The sequence below is a fragment of the Aythya marila genome (genome assembly GCF_965140915.1).
Source record: "Aythya marila genome assembly, chromosome: 12".
Lineage (NCBI taxonomy): Eukaryota > Metazoa > Chordata > Aves > Anseriformes > Anatidae > Aythya > Aythya marila.
The window spans coordinates 20,248,650-20,262,231 of NC_139053.1; the positions used below are offsets into that span (position 1 = coordinate 20,248,650).

The 13,582-nt window shown below is 66.5% G+C and overlaps 2 protein-coding genes across 2 annotated transcripts in view; both read left to right on the forward strand.

The window, feature by feature from the left end:
- ACSF3 (acyl-CoA synthetase family member 3) overlaps nt 1-5,467 on the forward strand; it is a 56,721-nt gene extending 51,254 nt beyond the window's left edge. The window contains exons 8-10 of the mRNA XM_082769840.1: nt 1,194-1,328; nt 1,985-2,096; nt 4,200-5,467. Of these exons, the coding sequence (XP_082625966.1) occupies nt 1,194-1,328; nt 1,985-2,096; nt 4,200-4,317 (365 nt within the window). The 3' untranslated portion in view covers nt 4,318-5,467. The remainder of the gene's footprint in view (nt 1-1,193; nt 1,329-1,984; nt 2,097-4,199) is intronic.
- A 3,127-nt stretch (nt 5,468-8,594) lies between these two features.
- On the forward strand, nt 8,595-13,313 carry CDH15 (cadherin 15; the record flags this gene model as incomplete). The annotated part of the gene is made up of 14 exons (XM_082770189.1): nt 8,595-8,645; nt 9,502-9,636; nt 9,878-10,033; nt 10,124-10,268; nt 10,349-10,509; nt 10,662-10,790; nt 10,881-11,066; nt 11,165-11,418; nt 11,518-11,660; nt 11,741-11,977; nt 12,060-12,299; nt 12,671-12,807; nt 12,890-13,045; nt 13,116-13,313. The coding sequence occupies 14 exons, from the start codon at nt 8,595-8,597 to the stop codon at nt 13,311-13,313; spliced, it is 2,328 nt and encodes a 775-aa protein (XP_082626315.1).
- Nucleotides 13,314-13,582: the final 269 nt, after the last annotated feature.

A 13,582-nucleotide genomic window follows, 5' to 3' on the forward strand; every position in this document is an offset into this window, starting at 1 on the left:
TGTCAGAGGTGAGCTGGGAGGCAGATTTTTAAGCTGCACAGCCAGTGGGCACCTGCATCACCTGTGGGGTGACACCGTGAGGCCCCAGAGGAGAGGGGAGCTCATCTCTGAGAGAGGGGGACTGGGGAGCACGCAGGGCTCAGGGAGCAGGAGGCACTGGGGAGGCTTTTCCCTGGGCTACCCAACAAAGTCCCCGGGTCTCGACTGCCCCGGAGCCCACCCAGTGATCTGCCGTGCACCCTAACCAGAGCCTCAGGGGTCCTTCAGGCTCGGTGCCCCCCTGCAGCACCCACAGCTCTGGGGTGAGCGCGGCAGCCCTGTGGTGCCCACAGACCCTTTGCTGGGAGCTCTTTTCCCACTGCCAGAGCTGTCGCCATGCCTGCACGCCCCAGCCAGCAGCGTTCAAAGCTGCAGAAGGGAAGCATGCCGGGTGCATGGACACAGAGGTGGTGCATGTCATTAGGGCACGCAGGCTGCGCGGGGTAGTGCCGAGGGCCCCCCGGCGCTGCCATCAAGGCTCTGAAATTGAAATGCGAGGTCCCGAGCCCCCCCCCCCCACCTCCCCCCAGTTGGCAAAGGCTCTATTAGCAGGATGTGAGTAATCATCTTAAGTAGCTATCAAAGTGCAACAGCTTGTTAAGCATTTAGCCAGGTTGTGCTGACATGACCTCTCTCCTCAATCTTCCCAGCCTCGGCGCGAGCGGCTAATTACCGGAGCACACCTGCCACGCGCCTTCTCCCCCGCCTCCCACCCCGCAGGAAGGACAAAGTCTCACTTCAGGCCCTCTCTTCTTCCTGACACCGTCCCCCACCCTATTTTGTGTCACCAGCAGCCGGGCAGGAGCTGGGGACAGTCTGGTCCTGCTGCCGTGCGCCGTGCTGAGCGCGCTGGGACGTGCGTCCATCTGCGGTGCTGGCTCCTTTTTTGCTTCCATCTTAAAGGATTTGTGGCTGCACAGCCTTATTCTTCCCTTGCCCCCAGCAAAAAAAGTGATGCCTGCTCCCCTCCGTGCATCCCGGGGTGCAGGCTGTTGGGTGGGAAGGCTGGCAGCCACCCCGGGGGGCTCTGCAGATGCTGAGTGCGATTCCTGCGCACGGTGCCACCATCTGAGCCTGGGGTGTGGGATGGGGAGGTGACAGAAACAGGGGGCAGGTGGTGGCACGGCCCTGACACAGCCCCCTTTGTTTCCCAGGGGACACAGCAGCCTACCAGGACGGCGTGTACTGGATCAAGGGCCGCACCTCGGTGGACATCATCAAAAATGGAGGGTTCAAAATCAGCGCTCTGGAGGTGGAGCGGCAGCTGCTCGCGCACCCGCACATCACAGGTACGTGTGGGGGCCCCGTGGGACGGTCCTGGGGCTGTGCCCCATGAGGAGCACGGGGCCATGTGGGGTCCTGGCCCCGAGGTGCTGGCACGGGGCCACCCCAGGGCTCGTGCCCCGAGGCTGCTGCCCTGCCTTCCCATCATTAGCCCTGTGTCTGGGCGAGGAGCAGGCGGGATTTGAAACCTGCCCCCAGTCATCTCTCGGGGCTGAAGCCACGCAGCTCACCGCTGGGTGCCAAGTCAGCAGCAGCTCTCATCTGAGGTTGGAAATGAGGCTGTAATTAAATCTGTGCTGACCTTGTGCCTGACCCTGCACGAGGGGGTGGAAGCAATGCCCCTGGCTCGACACCGCTGCGTGCATCGCATCCCCCTGCTGACTCCAAATCACTCCAACCCTGGGGCTTCCTGCCTTTCCGTGGGGCTTCTTGCCTTTCTATGGGGCTTCTTGCTTTTCTTGAGGCTTCTTGCCTTTCCATGGGGCAAAGCTCTGCTCCTGGAAATGGCAGCAGCAGAGGAGCCCCTGGTGTTTTCCTGCCGCAGCATCCTGTGCCATCCTCCTCCACACGCTGCTCCTCCAGCACACTGTGGTGCTGAGCCCCCTCCCGCCCCCAGGACCTGCTCGTGCTCCTCACCTCGAGTCCTGTGCTCTCTCTGCAGATGTGGCTGTGATCGGGCCCCCAGACATGGTGTGGGGCCAGCGGGTGAGCGCCGTGGTGCAGCTGCGCAGGGGCGAGATGCTCTCAGTGAGCGCCCTGAAGGAGTGGGCCAGGTGAGAGGCAGCAGGGCTGCACGTGTTGAGGGCACTGCAGGCAGGGCTGGGGTGGGCAGCAGAGCCAGGACAGCACCTCAGGGCTCAGCACCCTCGCCTGGGGACGTGTCAGAGGAGGAACAAGGGGTGGCAGCAGTGACGCTGTGCCTTGGGTCCTGGGAACGGGAGAAATGCAGCTTCTACCAGGAGGCTGCAAAGCATGGGAGATAATGGGAATAAATGGGCCCCAGCTAACCCCAGAAACCCCTCCCAGGGGCTTGGGGATGGGGGGGACACCGAGGCTCACTGGCCTTGCACGGAGCCTTTCTGGAGAGCAGGGCACAGACAGCAGCTGGCCATGCGGCACGGTGTCAGCCTGCACACCCCATCGCTCACCAGTCCGAGAGCTACGAGGTCTGGGGCATCAGCTGCAGGAGGAGGAGAGCACAAGCTGGAGCCAGGAAGCAGAATCGCCAGGTTTATCGCTAATATTCCATTAGCAAAATATTTAATAGCAGATTCTTTCTTTTCCTGGCAACTCCCTCCTCCAGGCTGCGGATATTTTTGGCGAGGCTGGCGCTATTTTGCAAGCGGCAGGAGCACTTGTTTCATCAGGGGCTGCACAGCCAGCCAATTAAAGATTTCCCCTGGATTTGCAAAAATCACAGTTGGGGGACTGCGATTTAGCAAATGCAGGGAAGATGCTAGCTGGCCGGCTGCTGCTCTGATTAAACAGTTGCGTGGTGGGGGGAAGAGAAGCGAACAAAGAAACCAAACCTGCGCCCGCGCTGCTTGGGCAGAGGGGCCAGGACCCCACCGGGCGTCCCTCCTGCTGCCACCCCTGCGTGCTGTGCACGCCTTAACCCTCTGGCTGCTGGCTCTCCAGGGCTCCTGCTCCTCCAAGGCAGCCAAATCCAGCAGCAGCTTTTATTTCTTCACGCTGATGTCCTCCTGCAAGCGGAGATTTCCCTCTGTGGCCAGGCTCGGTCTGTCTGGGTTGGTGTGGATGCCACCGTGGCCTCTCCATGCGGCGCCCACGGTGGCTGCTCACCCCTGAGCTTCACGGCAAGGACGTTGGGGTCTCCGGCAGATCCGTCATCCCCACTCTGTGGCCATGGCCCTCGTTACCCCTGCAGCCATGGCAGTCCCCAGAGCCCTTTAAGCAAAACCCACTTGAGGCTACGAGGAGGTGACCACGGCGCTGTGCGCCCAGCACCAGCCCTGCTCCCTGCAGGCACTTCTCCAGCTCTCCCCGTCTGCCTCTCCCTGTCTCTCCCCTTTATTTTTCATGCCACTTAACATTTTCCTGGCCCTTTTCTCGCACATCCTGGCAGGAGACACATGTCCCCCTTCAGCCTGACTCATTTCGCAGCTCCGGCCCCCAGCCGCGCTTGCCGGCACCACCCCGAGCTGGAGACGTCCATCTGGCCGGGGGTACTGGGAGTACTGGGGGGTACTGGTGGCAGCGGGTGAGGGCTCTGCAGACTTGGCACCTCGCCTTAGAGCCGCTGCCAGCACGGTGCTGGGGCCGGGCACGGCCCCAGGCTGGTGACACATGGCACAGAAGGCAGGAGAGCCTCCCCCTGCGTGCCACAAAGGGCACGGGGATGGCACGCCGAGCTCAGCCTCCCTCCTGCAGCAGGCAGAGCCCTGTGGGCTGTCACACAGCCTGGCACCCTGCCACCAGCACAGCCCAAAGCTGGCCCCCGGGGGGCTTTGTGCGGAGACAGGACCAGGGACAGGACCAGGGACAGGCACGGTTTCAGCAATTTAGTGCCACGGTGCTGTTTTCCCCTGCCACATCTAACGGGGAGGGTTGAGGAGTCCCCGTTAACAGCACTGCCTCCTTGCTGGAGGCTCTCCTGCACCCTGCCAGGGGTGAGCAGGGTTTTGGGGTGCTGCCGGGGTGCGTGGTACCCGCTGTGTCCTGGGGCATGGGCAGGGTGCGAGCACCAAGGGCGACCCAGCACAGGGGTGCCCACACCAATGGGGCTGGATGCAGCAGGCAGGATGGAAAGCCTCGGAGCAGATCCCCTGTGGGTCCAGCAGCGTTTGTGAGGCCTCAGGAGGGGCTGGAAGCACAGATTTCAGTCGGCTCTGATGGTCTGCATCTCCATGTTGCAGGGACACCATGGCACCGTACACCATCCCCACAGAGCTGATCGTGGTGGAGGAGATCCCGCGCAACCAGATGGGAAAAGTCAACAAGAAGGAGCTGCTGCAGCGCTTTTACCCGGCCTAGCACACGGCCTCGGGACGGGACCAGGAGCCTGGGGGTGCTCCACTCACTGCCACCTCATTTCCAGGGCTGAAATCGTGCTGGTGGGGTGCCAGCAGGGATCAGCAGGGGCAGGTCTGGGCTCTCTGCACTCCTGCCCATGAAACCAAGCCCAATAAAAGCGAGATTCACCCTGCCTGCTCTTCTCCTTGGCTGAAGAGCTGCAGGGCTCACTCCTCGTGCAGGAGGACCAGGGCTGTCCTGCCCGTAGAAGTGAAATGGGGTGAATTTGGGGGGGATCCTAGGCCAGGAGTGCCCCCCTTGTCTGAGCGCTGCCAGCAGGCACTCGCAGGACAGAGCTGCTCCGTTTAACACAATTGTAGGACAGGTGAGAAGCAGAAAGGTGAGGGCTGAGCGTGGGGCTCGGTTCTCTGCACCGTGGACACCCCAAACCCTGGCTGGAAGGGCTCCAGGCTCCCTGTTACCTCTGCTGGGTGCTCGTCCCCATTCCTGCTGTAGCCCTGCCTCAGGCCACGTGCTGCTCGTCACCAGCTGAAATCACTCCTCACGTTAAACCCCTGTCCTCAGCCAGCTGTGGCAGTGCCTGGTGATTTTGCCTCCCTCTCTGCCCTTTCCCACGGGCTCACCAACTTTGGCTCACAGAGGGAGAGCCGGAGGGGCTGGGTGCCCTGGGACACCCCATAACCCGCTGCGAGCGAGCGCCCCGTGCCTCCAGCCTCCAACAAATGCTGCCTCCCGCTTCCCCACGGAACTGAAGCAGCAATGAGAAGCACAAATAAATACAGGGCGTGCTGAATAACCCACAGCATCTCTGCCACCAAGTTGCTTCCACAGCAGCTGGGTCCCAGCACGGGGCGATTACGGGGTGCTGGCACCACCGCTTGTGGGGACAGGGAGCAGGAGGCAGTGGGGAGCAGCTGTGGCACAAATCACACTGCACGTGCACGCCTGTGTGTGCACGCCCATGTCTGAAGGTCATCGATTTCCTGGAGGACAGGCAGTATTGATAGATCCTACCTTCATAAACGGAGCTTTGTCCCTGTTTGACTTCACGCACGCTTTGCCGGATCGATGTCACCGCGGGGGCTGACGGCCGTGCCCTGCGGCTCCATCCCCGGCACGGGGCAGGGGACACAGCTCATCCTGCCAGCCACGGGGCACCAGGAAGGGTGGGAGGGATGGGGAGCGTGGGTAATTGATTAAATATCTTCGTTAGGGTCGGCGGAGCCCCGAGCACCTGGGAGGGCGATCAGCGTGCGCTGCGGTGTCAGAGCCCAGCTCCGTCAGCCCTCGCCGGTCCGCGGAGGGACCGAGCGGATCCTTTGTTAAAACATCACCGATGCAGTAAATTTTTTAACTTAGCAAATAGATCAATATCAAATTATCATGTCTCACATTCATAACTCTTAAGCAAGCAACAATGGAGAGAGACAAGGTCACTGGAGAATAAATAGCAGCAAAAGCTCTTAATGATCTATCATTCTCGACAACCCCAGGCACCCAGCACCAGCCTGGTGACAAGATCATTAATAAAACTCTGCAGGAACGCTATCGATTGCTTTGATGGATGATCACAGGTAGCAAATACTGTAAAACACCTGGCTGTCACACACTGAAATGAGTAGTGTGACTCGCACCCCGGCGCAGGACTGGCTGTGGCACCGCCGGGTCTCCTCCCCGGGGGTGGCTGCTGCAGGGAGGGTGGTCGGTGGCCACGGCACCCCCGGCTTTGGGATCAGCCTCTGGCTCCCAGCCCCTCCAGCTTGTTTCTCCCTACAGATGGCAGGAGTTTATTAAGAGCCTCGTTAAAGCACCTGGTCACCATGCCCCACGCCCCAGGTTGGAGCTGTGTTGGCCAGGGACAGATTTGGGTGCCTTGGTGCTGCTGGAGGAACCTGGAGACCCCGCTGCTTCCCCTCGCTGCTGGATGTGGCCCTGGGACACCAGCACAGCCCGGACATTGGGGACAGAATGGGGGTCCCCAAGGCCATGGGCTCTGCACCCCCCGTGCCACATCCGTCGGGGATGCTCCAGTCACTTTGCTTGCGAGCCACGTCCGCGCTGACGGTCTGATCATATGTACACAACCATTCAATTACCCCGTAATGGCTACAGGCTATTAAGCCATCAATCTCCTTCATTAAGGCCTGCCAGGCCCGGCCCGGCACCGTGCAATAAAACCATTAAAACAACAACAACAACCCAAAGTAGCCTCCTTAATGCGCCTGCCCCGCCACCCAACTCAGGCACCACCAACGGGGCCATCCCGCAGCAGCCTCCCCCTGCCCAGAGCCACCCCGGGGCACCCATGGGCCCACTGCCCCGAGCTGCCAGCACCCTGCGGTGCCGGTCACCCCTTGTTGGGGTGTCCCCGGGGAGCTGGGGGCCGTCCCCTGGGTGCTCCCATCCGCTCATCCCCGCCCTGGGCTCAGCACGGCTCGGCACGCCGGGCCCCACGCTCGCGCTTTATGGCTGACATTATCTTTTATGGCCGTATAAAACCGAAGCTCCGGTGGCTTTATGGCTGCTGCGCCGGCATTTGGCACCTCGCTGCTCAGCGCCACGCTCCCGGCTGCTCGCTCCCCCACTGCACCCACGTTAGGGCAGGACTGGTCCCAGTGCCGCACTGGGGACGCAGCTGGGCACAAGCCCCAAAACTCTTGTGCTGGGCTGGGCTCGAGGGGCAGGTTTTGGGGGCTGGGGGGTCAGGGGCTGTGCTGCCCTGCTGGGAATGGAGCCGTGCCACCAGGATAAGCCCACGGCCTGGTGCTGGCACCTTGTCAGAGCCCATCACGTCTGCGCCCCGTGCCCCCGCGCCGCGGTGCCGGTGGCAGGGAACATCTGCTCGGCCGCCCCGCTGCCACGGCGCATTAGGGTCAGGGTCAGCTGCCAGGACCCCCAGCCACGGCCACGGGGGCTGCTCCCCGCTGTGACACTGATGCGGGGTGGCAGGGCAGGAGGGTGGGCGGATAAATGGGGTCGGGCAGACGGATGGGGACGGGGCTGAGCCGTGCCATGGGGTCACCGGTGCCCGATGCTCACCCACTCGTGGCACGGCTCCATGTCCCCTCTGCTGTCCCCTGGCCACCTGAAGCCCTGCCACCACTTGGCTTCGGTGAGGAGCTGGGGGGCGACAAGAAGACCCCCTGTGTCCCCCACAGGGGGTCTTATTTCCTTTGGGCTGCCCCCCCCCCGAGGCAGCCCCGCAGCGCTCTCCAGATGCTCCGCGTGGGAGGGAACAGGGGGGTCCCCAGGGAGGGGAACGGGGCTGGATGGGGTGGGGGGGGAGGCACCCGCTGCAGCCCGGCCCCCCCCGGCCGCTCCCCGGTGCGGCCCCCGGGGTGCGGGGACACGGAGCCGGTGGCCGGGGCGATGCTGCCCCCTGGTGCTGCAGGAGGGGATGGGATGGGATGGGATGGGATGGGATGGGATGGGATGGGATGGGATGGGATGGGATGGGATGGGATGGGATGGGATGGGATGGGATGGGATGGAGATATGGGATGGGATGGGATGGGGATGGGGATGGGGATATGGGATGGGATGGGGATGGGGATATGGGATGGGGATGGGATGGGGTTGGAGCTGTATGGGGTGAGATGGGGATGGGGCTGGGACTGTGCTGGGCTGTTGCTGGCCCCAGCCTTGCCGCTGCCCCCCCCTCGCAGCCCTCCCTGGCCCCCGCCCAGCGCCCGCCGCCAGCCCAGATGGCCCCGCACCTGCCCCGGAACGCGGCCGCGGGGGCCCGGCGGGGCGGGGGGCGAGCAGAGCCCCGCCGGGGGGGGGAGATTGAGAACAGGAGGGGGGCGACGATGCCGGGCGGGGGCCGGGGCCGTGCTGTCGGGGGGGGGAGCAGCGGGCCCGGGGCTCTCCGCCCGCCCCGTCGCGGCATCCCCGGGGCGCACCCGGCGGCAGCTGCCGCATTCCCAGCGCCCTGCCCGGGGCGGGGAGGGGGGCACAGCCCCCATCCCCAAAGTGCCGTGCAGAGGAGGAGGGGGGGGGACACACAGCACCCCCGGGGACCCCTTCGTGGACCCCCCCCAGCCTTTCGGACCCCCCTGTTCCCGGTCTCCCCGTGCGCACCGCTCGCCCCGTCGGGCCCCCTGCGCGCAGCCGGGCGGCATCGGGCCGGGCCGGGGGGCGGCGGGGGGGGCTGTGGGGCCAGCTGCCCTGCCGGGGGGGGCCCGGGCCGCTCGGCAGCACATGTGCTGTCACTCAGCCAGCCCCGCGGTTATTTTAGCTCGGGGCCGGCGAGCGGCTCGGACTGCGCCCGCTCGGCCATGGGGCCCCCGCTCCTGCTCGCCTGCCTGCTCGCCCCCCTCTGCGCCAGGGTAAGGGATTGGGGGCGGGGGGGGGGGCTGAAACTTACCCCCACCCCCCTAAAAAATGGGTTGGTGGGGGTGGGGGGTGGCTGGGATGGGGCCCAGGCCCCGCGGACGCACGTCTCCGGGGGTGTCGGGGATGGAGAGGGGGGATTTGGGGATGGGGATGGGGGATTTGGGGATGGGGAGGGGGGTGTCGGGGATGGGGACGGGGGTGTCGCAGGCTCCGCGCCCCTCCTGGGCCATTTCCCACCCCACAGATGGTGGCGGTGGCCGGGGCAGGGGGGGGCCTCCGGCACACTGCGTGGGTTGGAAAGCGGCGAGAGGGATTTTGGGGGGGGGCTGGTGCTCAGAAACACGCTGCTCCCCTCACCGCCCCCAGCAGCACTGCCGGATTTCCCCCCCCCCGACCCCCTCCCACCCCACTGTTCACACGCAGCCCCCCCCGTGCCCCTCACCGCGGCCTCAGGCCTGAGCCATGTGGGGCTGTCGGGGTCTGGCCTGGGCCCCACAGCTTTGGGGGGGGGGGTAAGGAAGGCAAGCAGACCCCCAGGGACCCCCCCTCACCCCCCCCCATTATCCACCACCCCCTCCCTGCCCTCCCTGAGCTCCAGCAGCCTCCCAGATAAGCAGGAAGCGGGGGGGGGGGTCTCCCCACATGCCCCCAGCCCAGCCCTGGCCGCAGCCCCCCAGCTCCGTGCCCCCCACCCCATCCCGGACCCCCCCCACGGTGACGCTGACATGGGTTGGGGCCGTGCCAGGCATTTCTGCCCCCTTCTTGGGGTGCCCATCACCACAATGGGGGGGTGGCCACCATGAAGCCCCCACGTCCCGTGTGGCAGCACGGTGTCCCCCCCCCTCTCAGGGTGCCAGCACGGCCCCAGGCAGCCCCCCCGGCTGGCGGCAGCACGAGGGCCCCCGGCGGGTGAAGAGGGCCTGGGTGATCCCCCCCATCAGCGTCTCGGAGAACCACAAGCGCATCCCACACCTCCTGGTGCAGGTAGGCGGGGAAAAAATTGGGGGGGGGGGGACCCTATGGGGGGCAGCACAGGGCCCCCCAGCGAGGGGATCCCCATGTAGCACATAGGGGATGGAGCCCCAATTCCCCTGGGTGCAGGGACCCCCCCACCCCAAGCACCCTGCCCTGGGGGCGAGTTACCCCCCTCCCCACAACCCCAGGGGTCCGGGGGGCAGCCCCCAGCCCCCAGCCCCCAGCCCCAGCCCTGCTTTCCTCTGGGCAGATCAAGTCGGACAAGCAGCAGCCGGGGGGGGTGATCTACAGCATCAAGGGGCCGGGGGTGGACGAGGAGCCCTTGGGCATCTTCTCCATCGACAAGTTCAGCGGCAAGGTCTTCCTCAACGCCATGCTGGACCGGGAGGAGAACGACCGATTTCGGGTAAGGATATGGCCTGGCCATGCGTACCCATAGCCCCCAGCCCCCCCCCAACCCCCTTTAGCCCTCATCCACCTGCTTCGTGCCCCCCAGCTGAAGGCTTTTGCCCTGGACCTGGGCGGCGTGACGCTGGAGGACCCCACGGACCTGGAGATCATCGTGGTGGACCAGAACGACAACCGGCCGCTCTTCCGCCAGGACGTCTTCACGGGGCGCGTGGTGGAGGGCGCTGAGCCAGGTGGGGCCCCGCGGCCACCCGGGGTTTGGGGGGCACGAGGAGACCCCCGTGTGCCGGCACCCACCGGGGGTGCTCCGTAGGGACCTGCGTGATGACGGTGGAGGCCACCGACGCCGACGACCCCGAGACGGACAACGCGGCGCTGCGGTTCTCCATCCTGGAGCAGGGCGCAGGAGGCATGTTCAGCATCAACGCCACCACGGGAGAGATCTGCACCGCGCGGCCCGGCCTCGACAGAGAGGTAGAGGGCACTGGGGGGGGCATTAAATGGGGGCACCGGGGCTGGAGGAGCCACGGGTTGGTCCATGCGCACGGCCAGCCGTGGTGAGGGGTGGACACGCCGTCCCCGTGGGTGCTGGGGGGGCTCAGCGCCTCCCCCTGGTCCCCCCGCAGAGTGTGGGGGTGTACAACCTGACGCTGCAGGCGGCTGATATGTCCGGGGACGGGCTCACCACCACAGCCACAGCCGTCATCTACCTGGAGGACATCAACGACAACGCCCCCGAGTTCACCAAGGAGGAGGTAGTGGTTAGGGTGGAACATGAGGGGGGACACCAGGGGGGACATTGGATCCTGGGGGGTAGGTGCCAGCCCCGTGCTGCTCCCCCCCAGTTCTCCATGGAGGTGGAGGAGCAGGCGGCCGGCCTGGAGGTGGGCAGGGTCCTGGTGCACGACAAGGACCTGGCTGGCTCGCCCAACTGGCTGGCCAAATTCACCATCCTGGAGGGCGACCCCGAGGGCGCCTTCGCCATCCACACCGACCCCTACACCAACGACGGCGTGCTCTCCGTGGCCAAGGTGGGCACCCAGGGGGGCACCCGGGGTGCTGGGGACGGGGATGGGGGTGCTGGCAGCTCCGCTCACCCCATGTGTGTGTCCCCCCCACCCCTCGGCAGCCCCTGGACCACGAGGTGCAGGACCGCTTCCAGCTGACGGTGTCGGTGCAGAACCAGCAGCCTCTGGAGCCGGGGGCCCCGGGCAGCCCGCGGGCGCTGGCCACGGTGCAGGTGAGGGTGCGGGACGTGAACGAGGCACCCATCTTCCGCGAGAACCCGCGGCGAGTCAGTGTGCCAGAGGGGGCCCCCCCGGGCACCCCCGTCACCACCTACACCGCCAGCGACCCCGACACGCGCCAGCTGCAGACCCTCACGTGAGTGCTGCGTTTTGGGCACCCAGGTGTGCAGCCGGCGGTGGGTATTTTTGGGAAGAGGGGGTGGTGATGGTGTGCCCCCCACCTTGTGCCCCCCAGCTACGCGCTGCTGTACGACCCCGCGGGCTGGCTGCAGCTGGACCCGCACTCCGGCACCGTCCGCACCAAGCGGGAGCTGCGGCACCCCTCGGCCTTCCTGCAGGGCGGCTGGTACATCGCCCTGGTGCTCGCCCGTGATGATGGTGAGCACCCTGCCCTCCCTGAGCCCCCCCCCCGTGCCCCTCGGCACCCCCTGACCCCTCTGCTCCTCGCCCCCGCCCAGCCGAGCCCCCGCTGTCCGCCACCGGCACGCTCTCCATCGAGATCCTGGAGGTGAACGACCACGCGCCCCTGCTGCAGCCGCCGGCCGGCGTGGTGTGCGGGCGGCCTGGCCGCGGGGGGAGCCTGCTGCTGGGGGCCACCGACGACGACCGGCCCCCCCACGGAGCCCCCTTCCACTTCCAGCTCAGCCCCCAGCACCCCCAGCTCGCCCGTAACTGGAGCATCACCCGCTTCAATGGTGAGGGAGGGCTGGAGTTCGGGGGGTTGCTGTCGCCTGGGGGGGTCCCCGCTCATCCCAGCCCTTGTGCCCCCCCCTGCAGTGACCCACGCGGTGCTGGCCGTGCTGGTGGAGCTGCCCGAGGGGCTCTACTCGCTGCCGCTGCTGCTGCGGGACTCGGGGACCCCCCCCCGGGAACAGCAGCAGCTGCTGAACGTCTCGGTGTGCCCCTGCGGCCGCGACGGCACCTGCGAGGACGGCGTCCTGGCCGCTGCCACCGCCGGGGTCGGCATCACCCTGGAGGCTCTCCTGGTCATCCTCGGCAGCAGCACCCTGCTCCTGCGTGAGTGACACCCCCAGAGCCCCCCCACCCACTCCCGGGTACCCCAACCCCTCCTCACGGTGCAGGACCCAAATCCCAGCAGCATGCTCCATCGCCACGTCCCACCCCCCAACCCACTGCCCCATCCCGGTCCTGGCCACCCCCTCCCATCCCAACCCACGTCCCTCATCACCCTATCGTGGTCCTGGCCACCATATCCCACCCCATCCCATGCCCCAAATCAAATTAGCCCGGTCCTGGCCACCCCACCCCATCCCATCCCCATCCCACGCCACCCCATCCCCATCCCCGTCCCTTCCTTGCCCAATACCCCACACCCCGTCCCCCCCCGAGGGGGTCCCGGCCCCGTGCCCACCCGCTCCCCCCCGCAGTGCTGGCGCTGCTGGGGGCCGCACGGGTGCGCGGGCGCCGCCGGGCGCTGCGCAAGGGGCTGCTGCAGCGCTCGCGGGACGACATGCGCGACAACATCCTCAACTACGACGAGCAGGGCGGCGGCGAGGAGGACCAGGTGATGGGGGGCACCCCAGGCAGGGCTGGGGGGGGGGCTCATCGCAGCCTCCAACAGCCCTGACACGTCCTGCTCCCCGCAGGATGCCTACGACATCAACCAGCTGCGGCACCCCCAGCTCCTCCAGCCCCGCGCCAAGCCCCCCGTGCGCAGGGACGCGCCGCTGCGCTCCGGCACCCCCTCGGCGCCCCGCAAGCTGCCCAGCGGCCCCTCGGACATCGAGGACTTCATCAACGAGGTGGGATGGGGATCAGCAACCCCCTGCTTCCCTTTCCGTAGCAGGGCTGATGCCGTTCCTGTCCCCGCAGGGGCTGGAGGCGGCCGACAGCGACCCCAGCGTGCCCCCCTACGACACCGCCCTCATCTACGACTACGAGGGCTCGGGCTCCGTCGCCAGCCCGCTCAGCTCCATCGTCTCCAGCCTGACGGACGAGGACCAGGACTACGACTACCTGAGCGAGTGGGGGCCCCGCTTCAGGCGCCTGGCTGACCTCTACGGGCAGTAGAGGGGCCGGGAGGGGGGGCTGGGGAATTTGGGGGTCTCACACACGAGGTGCCCAAAGGTGGAGGCTCCGTGCACGCACCAGGTGCCTGGCTGCGGGGGTCTTTGCACCCCCGTGTGCCCCCCACCCAGAGCAGCAGCAGAGGGACCCCACACCCAGCAGAGCCTTGATGGTGCGAGCAGTGTGCCAGCGGGGAGAGGGGGGCCACAGAGCCTCCCCCCCCCCGGTCCCTTCCCAATAAAAACCCCAACCAAGGGGGCTGGTGGGACCCC